The sequence below is a fragment of the Pyxicephalus adspersus genome, chromosome 7, assembly GCF_032062135.1.
Source record: "Pyxicephalus adspersus chromosome 7, UCB_Pads_2.0, whole genome shotgun sequence".
NCBI classification, from domain to species: Eukaryota; Metazoa; Chordata; class Amphibia; order Anura; family Pyxicephalidae; genus Pyxicephalus; species Pyxicephalus adspersus.
The window spans coordinates 20,877,316-20,893,130 of NC_092864.1; the positions used below are offsets into that span (position 1 = coordinate 20,877,316).

General features: G+C 39.1%; 1 protein-coding gene across 1 annotated transcript; it reads left to right on the plus strand.

The window, feature by feature from the left end:
- Nucleotides 1-2,695: 2,695 nt before the first annotated feature.
- Nucleotides 2,696-15,478, plus strand: LFNG (LFNG O-fucosylpeptide 3-beta-N-acetylglucosaminyltransferase). Its single transcript, XM_072417779.1, has 8 exons — nt 2,696-3,188; nt 10,819-10,867; nt 11,820-11,919; nt 12,030-12,183; nt 12,305-12,390; nt 12,676-12,841; nt 13,011-13,096; nt 13,203-15,478. The coding sequence occupies exons 1-8, from the start codon at nt 2,802-2,804 to the stop codon at nt 13,267-13,269; spliced, it is 1,095 nt and encodes a 364-aa protein (XP_072273880.1). The 5' UTR covers nt 2,696-2,801; the 3' UTR covers nt 13,270-15,478.
- Nucleotides 15,479-15,815: the final 337 nt, after the last annotated feature.

Genomic DNA, 15,815 nt, shown 5'->3' on the forward strand with positions numbered 1-15,815 from the left:
GACCTGTCAAGGGAAACGATCATGAAAGGTCATTTCCAGCGACTATCATCTGACGTCTATCTGACGTTTGTATGGGGCTTAAGGACAGCTTTACAGTGTTTATAATATAACTGTAAATGAACTCTCTTGACAGTGATCTTCCACATGTGTACTAACAAAAACAGAGCCCAGGTAAAAGGACTATTCATCCTGGGATTGCCTAGAGGAATTCAAATACACTACTGATTGCAAATGTCTCTCTGTTTAGTGAATAGATCGCCACCTACACACCGGATAATGTTCATTTGCAATACACAAGGCTGGATTGTTAAAAGTCATTAGAGTTTACAAGCGTGTGTTATATTCATTAGACCAGCAGACCTACAGTAATAAATCAACATAATCACCTATCCTGTTATCACACCTTATTATTGGAATGGGGAACACACTTCATATAAGACACACTTCTGACTTTTCACCAACACTCTTTAGCTTTAGCACTTATCAGTGAACTGCTGGCAGTAACACTTGGACAGGACAAACTGTCAGATCCCCAAGTGGCTCCTATGCTAGCAACAAGATCTATTTATATATCAGCAGAAGTCTGTGATACAATTAGAGGCTTGGAAAGCAAACACATCAGGAAAGAATGTTAATGGTCTTAACCAAATTATGACCACTTTTATGGTGGAATAAACCTTTCAATGACCTCCAATAGATGAGTATTCATTGGGTAAAAAGATTCATGGACAAGTGAAGAAGTTAATGCCCAATGGCACTCATGTTTTGCTTGATGATGTTCAACCAAAGGTTCACCACTTTTTTGGTTCTCATCCCAATACTTACATTATTCAACCTAAGTGGTCCTAAGACCCTGTTGACCAACCATCTTCATCATGGTGCCCTTTACTCACATGACTAATCTGCAGAGAACAGTGCTAAAATGTTAGTGCCACCAGTGGTATCAGAGACCATGGGAGTCATGTTCAGAAGATATCTAAAAAAGATAAGTATGCAAAACAAGTGATCAAAAACATGGTGGAGTAGAGAATAGGCTAGAATCAGACATAAGTATGCTCATTGTCTACCCCAAAAACAATATTTCAGTGAATGTTGCTGGGTCTATCGTCCACTTGCGCTTATTGCTGTACCTCTTTATAATTCTACATGCAGACACTAAATGTTCATCGTCCAAGACAAACCTTTCCGATGGTGTACATAAGATATGGCATGCAGAACCAAAAAAATTAGCAAACTGGCTTCTAAGCTGGTTTTTGTGAGTCAGCACCAAGTCATCCATTAATAAAGCACTCACCAACATATGAATTGGTCAGTTCATTTCTGTTCCAGATGTTTACCTAGTTATACAAGAATTTCCTGTTCTGCAGATCTCTTTCAAGTCCTTAATGAGAGTTTAATCAGATATGTTAATGACCAATTAAATAATTAAAAAATGATTATATAGAAGTTGAGTCTTGTTTGACTACTAGCTTTAAGTAATGAGAAATTAAAGAGAAGATATAAGCATTGAAGTGTTTCTGCTGCCTTGAGGTGCAACCGCAAAGCATAGATTGACTTTACCACACCCATAGACATTACATGACAGCCCATTACAGAATTTGTTGGATTTAATGGATAGATAATGGATTTGTTGGATAGACAGCAGTCATTGACTTTGATTGACCATTATTAGGAAATAAAACATTTAGATCCATTTAATACCTTCAATCAACATCACTACTTTCCCCACCACTAGGCCTTTCTCCCATTTTTGTATTGCCCCAAATGTATCAGTAGAATTAATAGTAGAAAAAGTATTTGTTTTGAAGAAGTATTTCAAAGTTTGATATTTTCAGTCAATTAGACAAAAATGTCATATTGATCAAAATTATAGTAATTACAATCCTATGCTTTTGGGCAGATTGACAAATAGGGCTTTTTTGATTGGTTTACCATCAGAATAAAATACATTTAAACTAAATGATTATTTTATAGAGCTATAAACTCAGAACCATTTATTTGATTATTATATAGAGACGGTATCTCAGAGGAATTTTATTTGATTATGATATAAAGATGGCATCTCGGAGGAATTTCTTTAATATAAAGGGTTGCCAACTAAAAGATTTTACCTTGATTATTCTATAGAGATGGCGTTTGATATAAGTGAATATGATTGACGTTTAATGTACAGCGTTGTGTAATATATTAGGGCTATATAATTCCTGTTTATTGTTATTAATATTATTATTATTATTATTATTAATAATAATAATATTTATAACAAAAATAATAATAATAATGATGAGTGTTGTATGGAGCTGGCATTTGAGATGTGAATATGACTAATGTACAGCGCTGCGTAATATGTTGGCGCTATATAAATCCTGTTTATTAATAATAAGAATAATAATGATAATGATGATGATGATGATCGTTGTATAGAGCTGGCAGCCCACCCTGTGCCGCACTCCCCTCTCGGTCCCCGCACCGCTCCCGGACAGCTCCCGCCCACGTGTGGGACACAGGGAGTCAGTTTGATATCCACATGGGATTCTTTGAGGGGCGTGGCCTAACACATTGACACACCCCCATCTTAGTCTTCTACCATAGATTGTATTGTGTTGGGCGTGGCTACGTTGTGACTCCTCCTCAGAAGGCGTGTCCGCCCTGTAGGAGATTTTAAATCCCTCTCGCGGCATTGTGCGCTCAGTGTGCTGTGACAGTGATCGCAGGCTGTGCTTCTAGCTATTCGCAGCCTTATAGGATTCCTTACAAGCTGCGCCTTTTATTCATTCATCTGGACTGATCTCATTCTGAAAATGTTGAAGAACTGCGGAAAGAAGCTGCTGCTGTCCCTGATCGGGGCCACCCTGACCTGCATGCTGGTGCTGGTGGTGGATCAGCAGAACAGGCAGCTGGTCCAGCTGGCACAGGTGGCATCTGATGACTCGGTGCTGGTGGAGGTTGTCTCAGAACAAGCCAAGGATAGCCAGTCCTTCTCGGCTTACTTCAGCCAGCTGACCAGGGAGAGAAGGGACGTGGAGCAAGTGGCCACCCCCTCTGCAGGGGCCACAGGGGCCAGCAAACCACCTGTAGAGGACATCACAGCTAAAGATGTCTTCATAGCCGTCAAGACCACCAAGAAATTCCACCGATCCAGGATGGATCTGCTAATGGACACATGGATCTCCAGGAACAAGGAGCAGGTGAGACTTCTAGATCCAAGCAAATGCCTTCTACTATTTGGTCTTATCTTTATATCCCATTTCATATAACCCACACTGATGTACCTACTTATACCACTCTAAAAAAATTAAATAAAAATAATAGCTTGGTGAAAATGTTACATTTTATTAGTGTTTGAGGGTATGACATGATTGGCAGACTATGGGGGATCCATTGCTGTGCCATCCTTGGGTAGCATCCCCATTGGGATGACCCTACATATTACTAAAGGAAGGATCTGATGTCAAACTTACCAAATAGTTCCATTATTGTAAAAGATGGAGTATGTATGTGATTGGATGGAGAAGTTGGGTAGCCTGGACGTAGAAGATGGATAGAGGAGTAGCCAGTGATCCATAGTTAATGTACAACGCTGTGTAATATGTTGGCGCTAAATAAATCCTGTTTAATAATAATAATTAAAAAAAATAATTTTGTGTTTAATTTTGCCCCTATCCTCCTAGGGTCTGTAATTGTATTATTTCCCTATATTTATTATTTAATTGAGTAACCTTTAACCATATGGCCTTTGACATGATTGATTCCAAGGATCATTCAAGTTGGAGCATCTATAATCCAATTCTGTCTACAACTATCCTTTATGTGTTTACTAGTTTACTATCCATGGTACTAAATCCTTCGCCATGCATATATATTTTCCTCTGGAGAGGAGGAACCAGGGTGGACCATGAATAAATTTCTTCTTTTATTTACCCTGCCAATGTGAGAAGGGATCATATAAGGGCATGTAGGGAGCAGATTGTACTATCACATGCTTATCACCCAGTAGGTTGTATAGTAGTAGTCTGTAGTAGACATTATCCAAGCAATGTCAGGAAACCCATATTGTTCATCCCTCGTCTAGTACATTGTACATTGTTTTTACACAGACAATCAGAAGCATAGTCATGTTGTTTATTTCTGCCTTAAGTGCTCACACTTGTATGGTTTATAGCTTGCAACTGGTTTGGCAAGAGCTTTTAGCACTGTAGGGTTCTAATAACACTTTTGTGGTATTCTAGAGAACAGAGCTGTCACTTCCTGCCAAAGGAAACTTCACAAGTTTCATCAGACCTTGTCACCTTTTTTAATAAATATTAAAAAAAATGCAAGACCACAGTAATTATTTGGGCTTAGGTGAACTGAAAGTCAGTTGGTCATATTGGCGTACTGCATTGGTGTTGAGTTTTGCACTTTAATTGGGTGTTGGGTAGGTGAACTTTAATTAGAATTTTAGGTTAGATGCTTCATTCATACCTTATTTTTTCTTTTGTCATGTGAGTGACTGCTTTTTTTCCCATCCTTTGCGCCTGTATTGAAGTTAAAGATTGGAGAAAGGGGGGCTGAGGATAAATTTCAGGAGGACTATAGAATGACATCCCTGAGAATGAATCCCAGTGCTTTCTTCTTCGATTTCTTTTTGTTTTGTTTGGTTTTGCAGGCTGTTTGAGTTCCCAGGGACCGAGCCTGTTCTCTCACGCTGTCCCCCAGCGTTTGCTAACAATGCCCCTTTTCTGCAAGGCTAGAGAAAGGCTTTTGCCGTCTCTTGCATGGAGCTTTTATGCTGGGAACACTTTAAGTCCAAGCGATTGCGGTGGTGTCCAGGTCAGGTTGCCTAAGAGATGTGGGCTGACGAAGCCCCAAGAAAAAAAACAAAAAAGGAGAGGAGGGGGGTAACTAGCAAACCGGGGAGGAAGCTTTCTTGGGGCCCTTTGACAAGGCTTGACAGTCCTTGTAAGGTACTTGAAGGACAGCCGTTTGAGGGAGATGTGACCCAAATAACTATTTGAGAATAGGCTTGGAAGGCTACGCTTTCATATTGACCAAATGAAATTGATATCAAATTCCACCAGAGATGTCTTGACAGCTACTCAGGACTTCCACTAAAAAAGGCTAAGATAATCCTGTTTAGAATCACCAATGTAGGTTTAGTTAAGGTTTGCGGCCCAAAGAAAGTCAAGCCTGAATAATTCACTACAAATGGGGCCAAGTAAAATTCCCAGCAAGATCTGAATATCTTTAAAAAAAACTTCCCCTTTAAGAACCTGCACTTAGCCAGATAAATCCCTAACTGCTGTTTATCAAAGCCCAAACTGTTTTATTTCCAATACTTGATGATGAATTTATATGTTTTGTCAACAGCATGTACTAAATTGATGCTTTTGCCAGGACCTTAGGGCGCAAGTAGAAATTCCAGTTTGCTCACTTCCAGCATGCCCCTGGGTAGTAAACATCCAATGTTTACCCCAAAACAGAGCTAATTCACCCACTCAACCACACGCCACCCCTAATCTTATATTTGTTTCGGATAATGAAGTTTTTTGTTTACGGGTAATGATTCCTTTCAGTCAATGTTGATAGAAAAGCTTGATTGATTGTGAAATGTATATCACAGACTGAAGTGCAATAATTGAGATTTAACCCTTGCACTCCTGTCAAGTGGAAGCCAATGGGTTTATACATAATATTCCACAATGCTTTTTATCTGATTAAACCATCCTATAGAAGAGCAGTGAGAAAATGCATTTAGGACTGCAGAGGACAAGGTCTCTTTGATAGATACAAAAGGGCCAGGATTCCTGTGTCTATACTAGGCTGATACTGTTACCTCTCTCTATTGTTACTTGTAGCTATTTTGATCGCACAATAGAAAAAAGGGGTAAAGGGGAGATGATTAAAATTGCAGACCACCCCAGCTAGTGAAAGACTTTTATTTCTTTCCCATAGTTGCCAAACTGGCACCTTTCACCAGTAAACCTTACTAAATATCTCCATTGCAGCAATGAGAGAACGTACGTAAAGCAATCTATAAAAGTTCCCCCCAACCATGTAGTCGCCTGAGGCATTGATCAGAATTCCAATTTTACCATTAAAGCATTGTTACCCTGTAAAAGGGCTGTGATGGAATGTAGGTTAACATATTTGTCTTTATGTATTTTATTTTTTGCAGGTATTTATACCTTTTCCTATTCAAGAATAGCTGGCCCTTAGGGGAATTTAAATGGCTGACATTTAAGTTGCAGATGTGCCTTTTGCATACAGGTTCAACCTCTTTTTCAGGTTGGCGCTGCCAAATGCAACTCTACACTAGGATAGGTTAAAGCAATGATTTATTGGTAGTTGCTAAAGGTTTCTGCATTTTGCTGTTAGGCAGAGGGGTCAAGGTTAAAATCACAGAGCCTTGCAGATGTGGAACTACAAGGCACATCATTCTGAGTCATATAGAATCAATGGTGATATATTAGTTTGGTTATAGATCAATGCTTTATTAATAATTCCGCTATCTTAGTTTGCATGCTTAACCTGGAACTTCCAGCAGTATAGTACATTCAGCAGCAGAGGGGTTAGGTGTACATAGAATGCACGTAACAGGTGCTGCTGGCCCCCCGGGACCTGCCCCATAGCAGTGATGATACTTGTGTCATTCATTCTGCTCTTGCTAAACCTTTCTTCCCAAGTTTCAGACAGGGACCCTTGACAGGCCCGTGGCAGTGATAAGACAGAGGTTGCCTTGCCAGGTTTTGTCCTCAGGTGTAACGGCTCTGAAGAGGCGTGCCTCACATGCTCCTGACGTGCTGCTCTGTGTATATATCAACAGAGATGAGGCAGATAGAGCTCAGCCTTCTGTTTATGGTATAAACACAAGTGCATACACAGGCCAACAAAATCAGATGGAACTGGGAAGAACTGGTTGTGACCTCCTCTAACAAGCACTTGGGGGGAAACTAGTTCACCCATCGGCAAAATCCAACTCTTACTTTCCAGAATTATGTTTGAAGTTGAATTAAGTATGAATTAAGTTGAAGAACACTAAATATCTTTGTAGAAGACCAAAGTGTTCATCTGTCGTCTAGTGAGGACTACATGTGATTGTTTTCCAAAAAACCCATTATTTACAAAAAATATCATTTGTTTAGTGAATATATATCTGTGATTTATTTTGTTTGATAGCCTACATCAGTCAGTCAGTTCTCGGGAAGGTTTGAGTTCCTAGCTCTGCACGTCTGCTGGACCTTCCAGGAGAATTGAGTACAACCCAAGGTGGTCAAGGATAAGACAAGACATATGGCACTAAACAGAAACTGATATATTCACCTTTATTTGGAATAACCCCCTGTTTGAAAACAAAAAACTGAACTGAACAAAAAAAACTGTAATTAAAGTTTTCTAGGCGTTTTTATACAACATATAACCTTGATGACTTCAATTACCAGGGAGTTCAGAACTGTTGGCTAATGATGCATTTTTTAAAAGTATTAATAACATAAACTCATTAAACCGTAATAAAGATGGGAGCTCATCCAATAACACAAAACTGTTTGTCCTGATCCGGGGTGGTTAGGCAATGTTTTGGGTACACCTGTGCACGTATGGGTTGTTTGACAGGTGATAAGACAAGCAACTTGTTGCGGGTAGTAATTCTCATTCCTCCTCCCATATCACCTGTATCATCTTGTCAAACCTGTCTGCTGGCATCACAGCGCGAAATTCAAATTTAAAATGATCCAACATGTATAATTACACTAGAATTTGTTGCATGTGCTGCTTTCAAGAATGTACATATCAGTTATTGCAGGCTGTAGGATCAATTACAGGCAGCATGCAATCATCCAGCTGTTGTGGAAGTTTAGGTCTATTCTCCCCAGGCAGCTGTAATTTTTGGTGTTATACAATATAAAATTGTTTTATTAGAGTATAAGTTGCAGTTTACAAATATGCTACCTAAAACAGACTATTGTTCATTGTGCTAGCTGGATCAGATCTAAAGGAGGGTCATTCACTATCCACACCTACTTCACTGGTGGTCCCTATTGTTACAAGAGGAGTTGGCATCCTGTGTTTGTTGATTTTTAGAATAATGATGCTTCCTCTTTCATAAACCCCCTTCTCTTAAGGGACAAAAGCAGCTTGTGGCCAAAACCGAAATATAGAGAAGTGACCTAAAATAAAGATCACATTTTGAAAGCTGCCTGAAGAAAGGAGAAGTTTGTAGACATTTTTGGTATGACATGATGGTGACTCATTGATAGGTTTTGAAACAGTTTAGGTGGAAGGTTCCAGTAATTGAAAAGGGTAGCTGCGTGAATTGGGAAATTTAGAGAGAACCCTCTGCCCCCTTATTTACTTGTTTCAGGTTAAAATTGCTTGGTTTCATTAAGGAACACATGGCTGCAGCACACAGCCCTCCTACGCACCCTACGTGTCACTATGCTTTCATTCACTGTCACCTACTTGTTGTAAAACTTCAGAAGAATTTATAAACCACAATCAACACTTGCTCTTTGCCCTGGGTTTTGAACCAAAGCTTCTCCATAACGTCACACTTTTTCATATGTAGTGTAGATAGAATATAGTCCAAATTGACCTGGGTTCTGATTTTTTGGCAATTGGCCTTTGTAGGTTACTTGCAGCGCATCATTGGTGTAAATGCTATGTTAAATATAGCCTGTTGTATCAAAAAGCTTCTGGAATGTCTGAGCCATGTATCCTCAGTAGCTAGGGAGTAGATAAAGGTTAATTGTTTGAGATTAATTGGATTTCCTGACTGGGCTTCTTGGGCCTGGCAGGAAGGGGTGTGAGCCAGGGATCCTGCCGATCACAGATATCTCCTAAGAGGTGACACTTTGGGATTTAAACAAGGCTGTCCCTTCCTCCCTAGGAGCAAGGAGCAGGCAGGCAGGCTACAAGCTTCCGGAGTACGCTTCCAATAAAGTGATGGGGGTGCCTGAGTTTTTTTCCTGTTTCTCTATAGAAAGAGGGGACTCTTCTTTTATGGCCAGGAATCATCTCATTGTCTCTGAGCTTTGAGAAGGACAAAGGAGGGGAGAGGATGGGGACACAGGCTGTTCAGCTGGACCTGTAATAAACAGTTTGCTATCTATTTATAGTGCCAAGACCGACTCCTGCCGAGATGAAAGGCACAATAGCCATAAAGCAAATTCTTCATCTGCTCCTGTAGATGACATTTGGCTCTGTATATAAGTTTAGGTTAAATTTACTTGTCTGCAAAGCTAGACATACTCCTTAAATAAGCCAAATACTGATTTCATTAAAGCAATGCAAAAGTAGGAATAAGATAAATTTACTAACCTTTATCTACCAATCGGTTTGATGTACTTAGCAATCAAGGAATTTATAGATGATTTGGGTTTTTTGGGTTACTACAACAACGCAGATTTTTATTTTTTTGGACTAAATCTGCCTTTACTTCTTTAACATGTACCTTTCCAAACGACCGTGAACCCACCCTGCCCCCTCTCAAGTCACCCCTCCTGACGACCAGGAGGAAGAAAAGGGCTGCCACATCAATCATTTTCTTTTATTCTCCTTTTCAATTCACCAAGCTTAACCAGGCCAGCTGTATGCTAATAAGTAGGACACGTCTCAGCTTAAACTCTTGCTGAGTGAGTAAAGCTAGCCAACAACATTTAGCCTTTTGTTGGGAAACCGACTCCCAAGTTTTCCCCTCTTCCTTTCTTTAGAATGCCTACCACAGGCATAAATTACTTTTGACAGCAGAGCTTCCACTTCAACTGCACTTTGGTATCTAGCCTTCCTTCGCTCCTCCTGTATTGTTCTTTCTTGCAGTGTTTTATTTTCTTATTATGCCTCTTTTGTGTCCTGTTTTGTATTTCTTTTACCAAGAACAGGCAGCTGGTACATCACCCTTTTTCTTTTCTTCCCTTCAATAACTGATTGATGGGCCTTGTGTTTTTTGTTTTGTGAATATCGTGCTTCCCACAACAATAAGAGCAAACAGACATAACCGCAAAGACAGTAGACATCTGCCGAGCATTAGCTGTGTCAATACAGGCTGGCGGCCAGGCAGGTGGAGAAGGTGAAATTGGGCAGGGTTTATAAAAGGTAGCCCCCAGGCCTAGAGGACCAAAAGCCGCAATGGTGTTTGGTGCTATTGAATTACAAAAGAATATTGGTAGGCGTGCATACGTGGGGAAAAGAGTAAAGTCTTTGCAAGCAGATGCAAAAGCTGGTACGGTACCACCCTCTGATATGTGGCAGAGCTGAGACTCGTGCCACAAAAACAGCTGCCATTGCCACCAGTATTATAGGGATCACATAATAACAACAGTAAGGATTATGTTGTATCTTCTCAAATGTCCAGCTTTGCAGTGTAGCTGCATTGCTTTTACTTTAATAATGCAATACTTCTATTAGAAGAAGCTTTATAATTAGCTAGGTAGGGCAGGAGACATGCTGGTGACATGTAGACAAAGAAAAACTCAGAAACCAAAAATCCAATCCAGCAAAGTCCAATATCCAAAAGTAGCCATATTTCATATTTTACTGCCGTAGAATGAACAGTAATTTGATTGGCTGCTAAAATTTTGGATGTCACATGCTTGCCTTATAATACCATCCCTATTTACCAGCCTCATGGAGGGCTCTAGACATTTTAACCAACACAGCTGTCGCTCTCAAAGAATCTGCACACAAAAGAAGCTGGTTGTGGATTTGATTAGGGTAGCTGCAAATTATATGCGGTGTCTTCTAACCATCTGCTTTTTTTTGCATCCTATTTGTATAAGTGTTCCAGGTGCAGTCCCAACCACAGAAATGTAATGTTCCTTTTATCTCTTTTGTATCTTTCAGACTTTTATCTTCACTGATGGGGAGGATCCCGAACTACAGAAAAAGACAGGTGAGGATTAAACATCAAATCTCTTGTTTCTTTTTATGATCCACTTTTACTTTCTAATTATATTATGTAGAAGCAAGCTATACAATACATTGGTTGTTATTTAAACACAAGCGTCTAGTGGGGAACATCCTAAAGATTTCTTGAAGATAATTGATCAGTTTGAGGACCTATAGATTTAAATCAAAGGGAGCTTAAAGCAGATTATTTGGTTAACATGTTTCAAGCTCTTCCCATTTCCAAGGGGTTAGGACAACTTGGTTAAGAAGCAAGGGGCTTTGTTAGTGAATAGGCCTGACAATGGATGTTCTTGTGCTGTCCTTGTGCTGTAGGTCCTTTGTACTGTATTTTACCCTCTCTTCTATTGTTAAGACCTTTTAACTAGACTGAGGAGTAAGCTTAAGCAGTAGCTAGAAGTAAACTATTATGGAGAAAGAAGGGTTGGAACACCAGCAGTGGGGTGGGTTTCTTGCTAATGTAGCGTGTGTATTTTTTTCTTCCCCCCATTCAGTCTGGGTCATAGCCTTTATCCTTCTCATGTAAATTATTTCCATTCAGACTCCTTTATACAGCAGCTATTGAGAGAGCACAGCCAGTAACAGGTGGCCTGATCTGGGAAAGTGCATATTCAATGGGAAGAGATCTCTTTAAAAAATGGTGGGGGGTTGGAGGGGGGAATTAGGGACTTGTAATTAACCCTTTCACATGTTCCCTCCTAAAACTACTATGATTTCAGTCCTCCTCCCTCTAGCAAAGTAACAATGGCTTGTTCTATCTGCTGCTTCCAGCCCCTAGTGTTATAAGTTATCCTTTACTGTAACCTTATACTGTCAACCCCAGCAGCTGTATTAACCCATTGCCAGCAAGGGCTGACTTTAACCCCAAATCCCTTAGACATATGGTTATGTACTTTAGGCTAATGTATACTGAGCATGTTTCTTTGTATTCTCTACAGATAATGTCATAAGCACAAACTGCTCTGCTGCTCACAGCCGCCAAGCCTTGTCCTGTAAAATGGCCGTTGAGTACGACAAGTTCATAGAGTCCAATATGAAGTAAGTGAAATTAAAGTTTTATTACACAAAGTATGTTTAAAGTAAATGGAATTTACTTGAGAATTATATTATTTGTAGCAATTTCTTATGATGGTTCTTGTTTTTTTTAGGTGGTTCTGCCATGTGGACGATGACAATTATGTCAATTTCAAGACTCTGATTAAACTGTTGTCTCGTTACTCTCACACAAATGATATCTACATCGGAAAGCCAAGTTTAGATCGGCCCATCCAAGCCACTGAGAGGATCAGTGAAAGTAAAATGGTAAGTACGGGAGGCTTGACTAGATGTTCTAAGTAACTGATCTGAAACTGAGCTGCCATTTTGTCTGCTTGTTTCCATCTCGTTTAGATTGATCACTAATTGTTCTATCTCTGTTTTACAGCGCCCTGTTAACTTCTGGTTTGCTACCGGAGGAGCTGGATTCTGCATTAGTAGAGGACTGGCCCTGAAAATGAGCCCATGGGCAAGGTAAGATTAGTTTTTTTTTATTGTTTGCTATTGTGCACTCTAAACAGGATTAGAAAGCTTATAAGGAACTAGGGGAGTTTTTAAATAATTGAGGTCGTTACCATGTCAAGAGAAGCGAGTGTTGGCAAATGGCATTTATATTTCAGTGCTTTTTAGGAAATTTAGGTAAATGTCCCACTTGAAAAGATGTTATTGCTTTTTGTAGCCCTAAAAGCTGTATCTAATTTTCTCATTGATTGGCATTATTTGACAAAATCTTTAACGCAGTATGCTTTTCTTTGGCAGTGGGGGACACTTTATGAACACAGCTGAGAAAATTCGACTTCCTGATGACTGCACAATTGGTTATATCATTGAGTCTGTTCTTGGTGTGAAGCTAATAAGGAGCAACCTCTTTCATTCTCACCTGGAGAACCTGCACCAAGTTCCTCAAAGTGAAATCCCAAATCAGGTAAGATCACTTTCCAGTATACTAAAATGACGGACAAATAGCAATGATAATTATTTATTCCTATTAAAAGAACACTTGCAGTAAAATTTTGGAAAATGTTAGGAAGTTCTCATGCTGGAAGATATAGAAACATCTTTTTACAGATACTTATTTATTTTCTTTTATCCAGGTGACACTGAGCTACGGGATGTTTGAAAACAAGAGAAATGCAATCCTAATGAAAGGAGCCTTTTCAGTGGAGGAAGATCCATCAAGGTAAGGATTTATTATTGTTGTCTACCAAGAATTTCTTTGGATATTTGTAACTTTTATATGCCATTTCAGAATATCTAAGTCTCTAAAAATCCTGTTTTTTTCGCAGGTTTCGCTCCGTCCATTGTCTGCTATATCCAGACACTCCTTGGTGCCCAAAAAGCAATGCGTATTAGAAGACATCAAATCTTCTTCAACCTCGTCCCAAGTTTCCCTGGTATCCGAAGGGCTTTGTGGGACCAGTACGTTGTCCTTGCTGTGATCGTTGCCAGTTTCTGGTGCTGTGCGTGGAATGCACAGTGTTTCGTTTCATAGGCTGCTGTGCGGCCGGTTAACTGTCTCTGCCTGGTCAGACAGTGACAGCTTTTCTCTGCAGAGTTTTTGGCACCTCCTCGTGTGATCCAAGAGCCACGGTGACCTTCTGGAAGAAAGCCTGAAGATTGACATGCTCAGTGTGTGTGTGTCAACTTGCACCGTCAAAGACTTATAGATTCTTGTTTTAAATGCTTAGCAGCGTCTGCAATTCTTATAGAATGTAAGCTGAAGACCTGCCCTTATAACTGTTGCTTCTTGTGAGCTACCTATAGCTTTTTTTCCCCAAATATTTTCCCAAAAGTAGAGTACTTTTGAAAGCACCAATTCATCCAAGGTCCCGTTAGGAGTAATCCTGGTGAACAGGCAATATTTGTGTAGATTGCTTGGCTACTGAAAAAATGTGGTACTTTTTTTTTATAATTTTGTATACATTCTAATGACATCAATATTTTTCATATTTGGTGCTAATATTTTTGGACTTGGCTGTCAAAGGTCCAATATACAGTTCTGGGAAAATTTTTGCCTTCCCTAGGGGATATCTCCCCCTTATATTTTAGGCTCCGGATTTAGATCCAAATGAAGACCCCCCCCCCCCTTTCCTTCCCCCCTCTTATTGTACTAAAGCACCTGTCCTTTTTATTGGTGGTATAGTAATCACTTAATGAAGTAGTGAAAAGTAAAAGCAACAAGCAATGACCCATTGCAACAAAACAGATTTTATTCATAGCAGTTGCAAGATGAATTCTGGTTGTTATGGGTTCTAGCACTTCACACTTGCTTGTTCTACTTTACACTGCTTAATTAATTATTGTTTTGGGAATTTATAGTGTTTTAACCCTTTTCTGTCAATGCATTTTTCAGCTCTGGCAGAAAACCAGTTAAGCACACTTTAAGGCACTTTGATACTAACAAAAGAGCTGGACTCTTTAAAGCACCTTAAGCTGCCACACTGCAATGGGATGTAACATTCAGAACACTTGACAAAAGCCACTTTTTGGCTGGATTCTTTTTGTGAATGGTTTTCTACTGTTATATAATACTTCTATGCAGAAAAATCTGAACAGAAAAAATCAGATCCGAGCAAGACATATGGGACATCCCTTTCCAGTGCAAAAACTCATAAGGTTTTGTAAAAAAAAAAGGGGGGGGGGGCTAATTTTGGCAACTAGCAATGATAACTTTTTAGCTATTGAAAACTAACATGAAAAAATCCCTACACAAGAAAATAATTTAAAGCTGTTTAAGAAACACATCTTATTATAGAATGTTTTTTTTTTCTGGAAACTCCAGCATTTCACAGGGTACAATCATTCCAAGACCAGCCCAGGCTGCTTATTTTAGGCAGTGTTGTGCCATAATATAATGATTGTGTTCAGTGTTGGGTCACCTGGTCTAACTGCACAAGTGTATTCTGGAGATATGTTGGGTCACTTATTTGTTTCCAGGAATAAAGGTTTGAGCCATATGAGAAATAAACTTGTTGTCCATAGCCAAGGCTCGGCATACACCGGGAGCCTTTGTGTTTCTCTCAATAGAACATATTTTGGCCAAGTTGTGACTCAACTTATCCAGTCTTGCTCATAACTATCAATCTTGTGTTTTTACCCTTGCACCAGAAAACTGGCGAGCCATACTTGTGCGGGGGCAACAAGAACATTTTTCATAGGTTAAAACCTTCAGCAAAAGAGTTTTGATGCAGCTTCAAGGTGGCAATTTTTATTTTGGGATTTAATATTATTGCTCATAATGGGCACTGTTTGTATATAAATTTAAGATGCAGTGTTTTTACTGTGTATCTAATGAAAGATAACTTTTTATGTACCTAATGATTTATTTTTATTTCTGTTGATCAGAAAGTGCTGTTTTATTGAATTTAAATCTTTATATATCTTTTAACGCGCTTGCATTATTAATGTCGCAGCTCCAGTATCTGGGGTTTTATTGTTCTAGAATTTGATTTTGGAATCTTAAGAGAATTAAATTGTTCTCAGGGGAATTATACCTGGTATCAGGGTGATTCTAATGTATCTCAGTCTCTGCTTTAAATAAAGCAGCTTTTCTTGAAAATTACTTCTGGTTTTGATTGATTTTCTTGAATTAAAGGGAAATGACATGCCTTATACACTTTATGCTATATACATTATATTTCTATATATACTACCATCATACACCACTTGGGATACATATCAGAACACTTACTTGCTTTTGGTTTCTTACTGTTCATTTATTTATATTAATATAAAAGTTCAAAGATTCTCATTCTATGGAATTGTATATCAGAAAAGCAGTTCACATCACAGTGGAACAATTGGTAAGATAAAACTTCCTTACAGGGTACCAATCCTGTATTATGCTAATTCAGATAGACCAGACAGAATAGCAATTTGAATATGAAACCATAAAGCAC

Excerpts from the sequence above, each read along its gene's own strand:
- LFNG (XM_072417779.1), top strand. The coding sequence starts at position 2,802 with ATGTTGAAGAACTGCGGAAAGAAGCTGCTGCTGTCCCTGATCGGGGCC. Across the intron at positions 11,920-12,029 it reads TTCATAGAGTCCAATATGAA|GTGGTTCTGCCATGTGGACG; the intron begins GTAAGTGAAATT and ends TGTTTTTTTTAG. Across the intron at positions 12,842-13,010 it reads AAAGTGAAATCCCAAATCAG|GTGACACTGAGCTACGGGAT; the intron begins GTAAGATCACTT and ends TCTTTTATCCAG.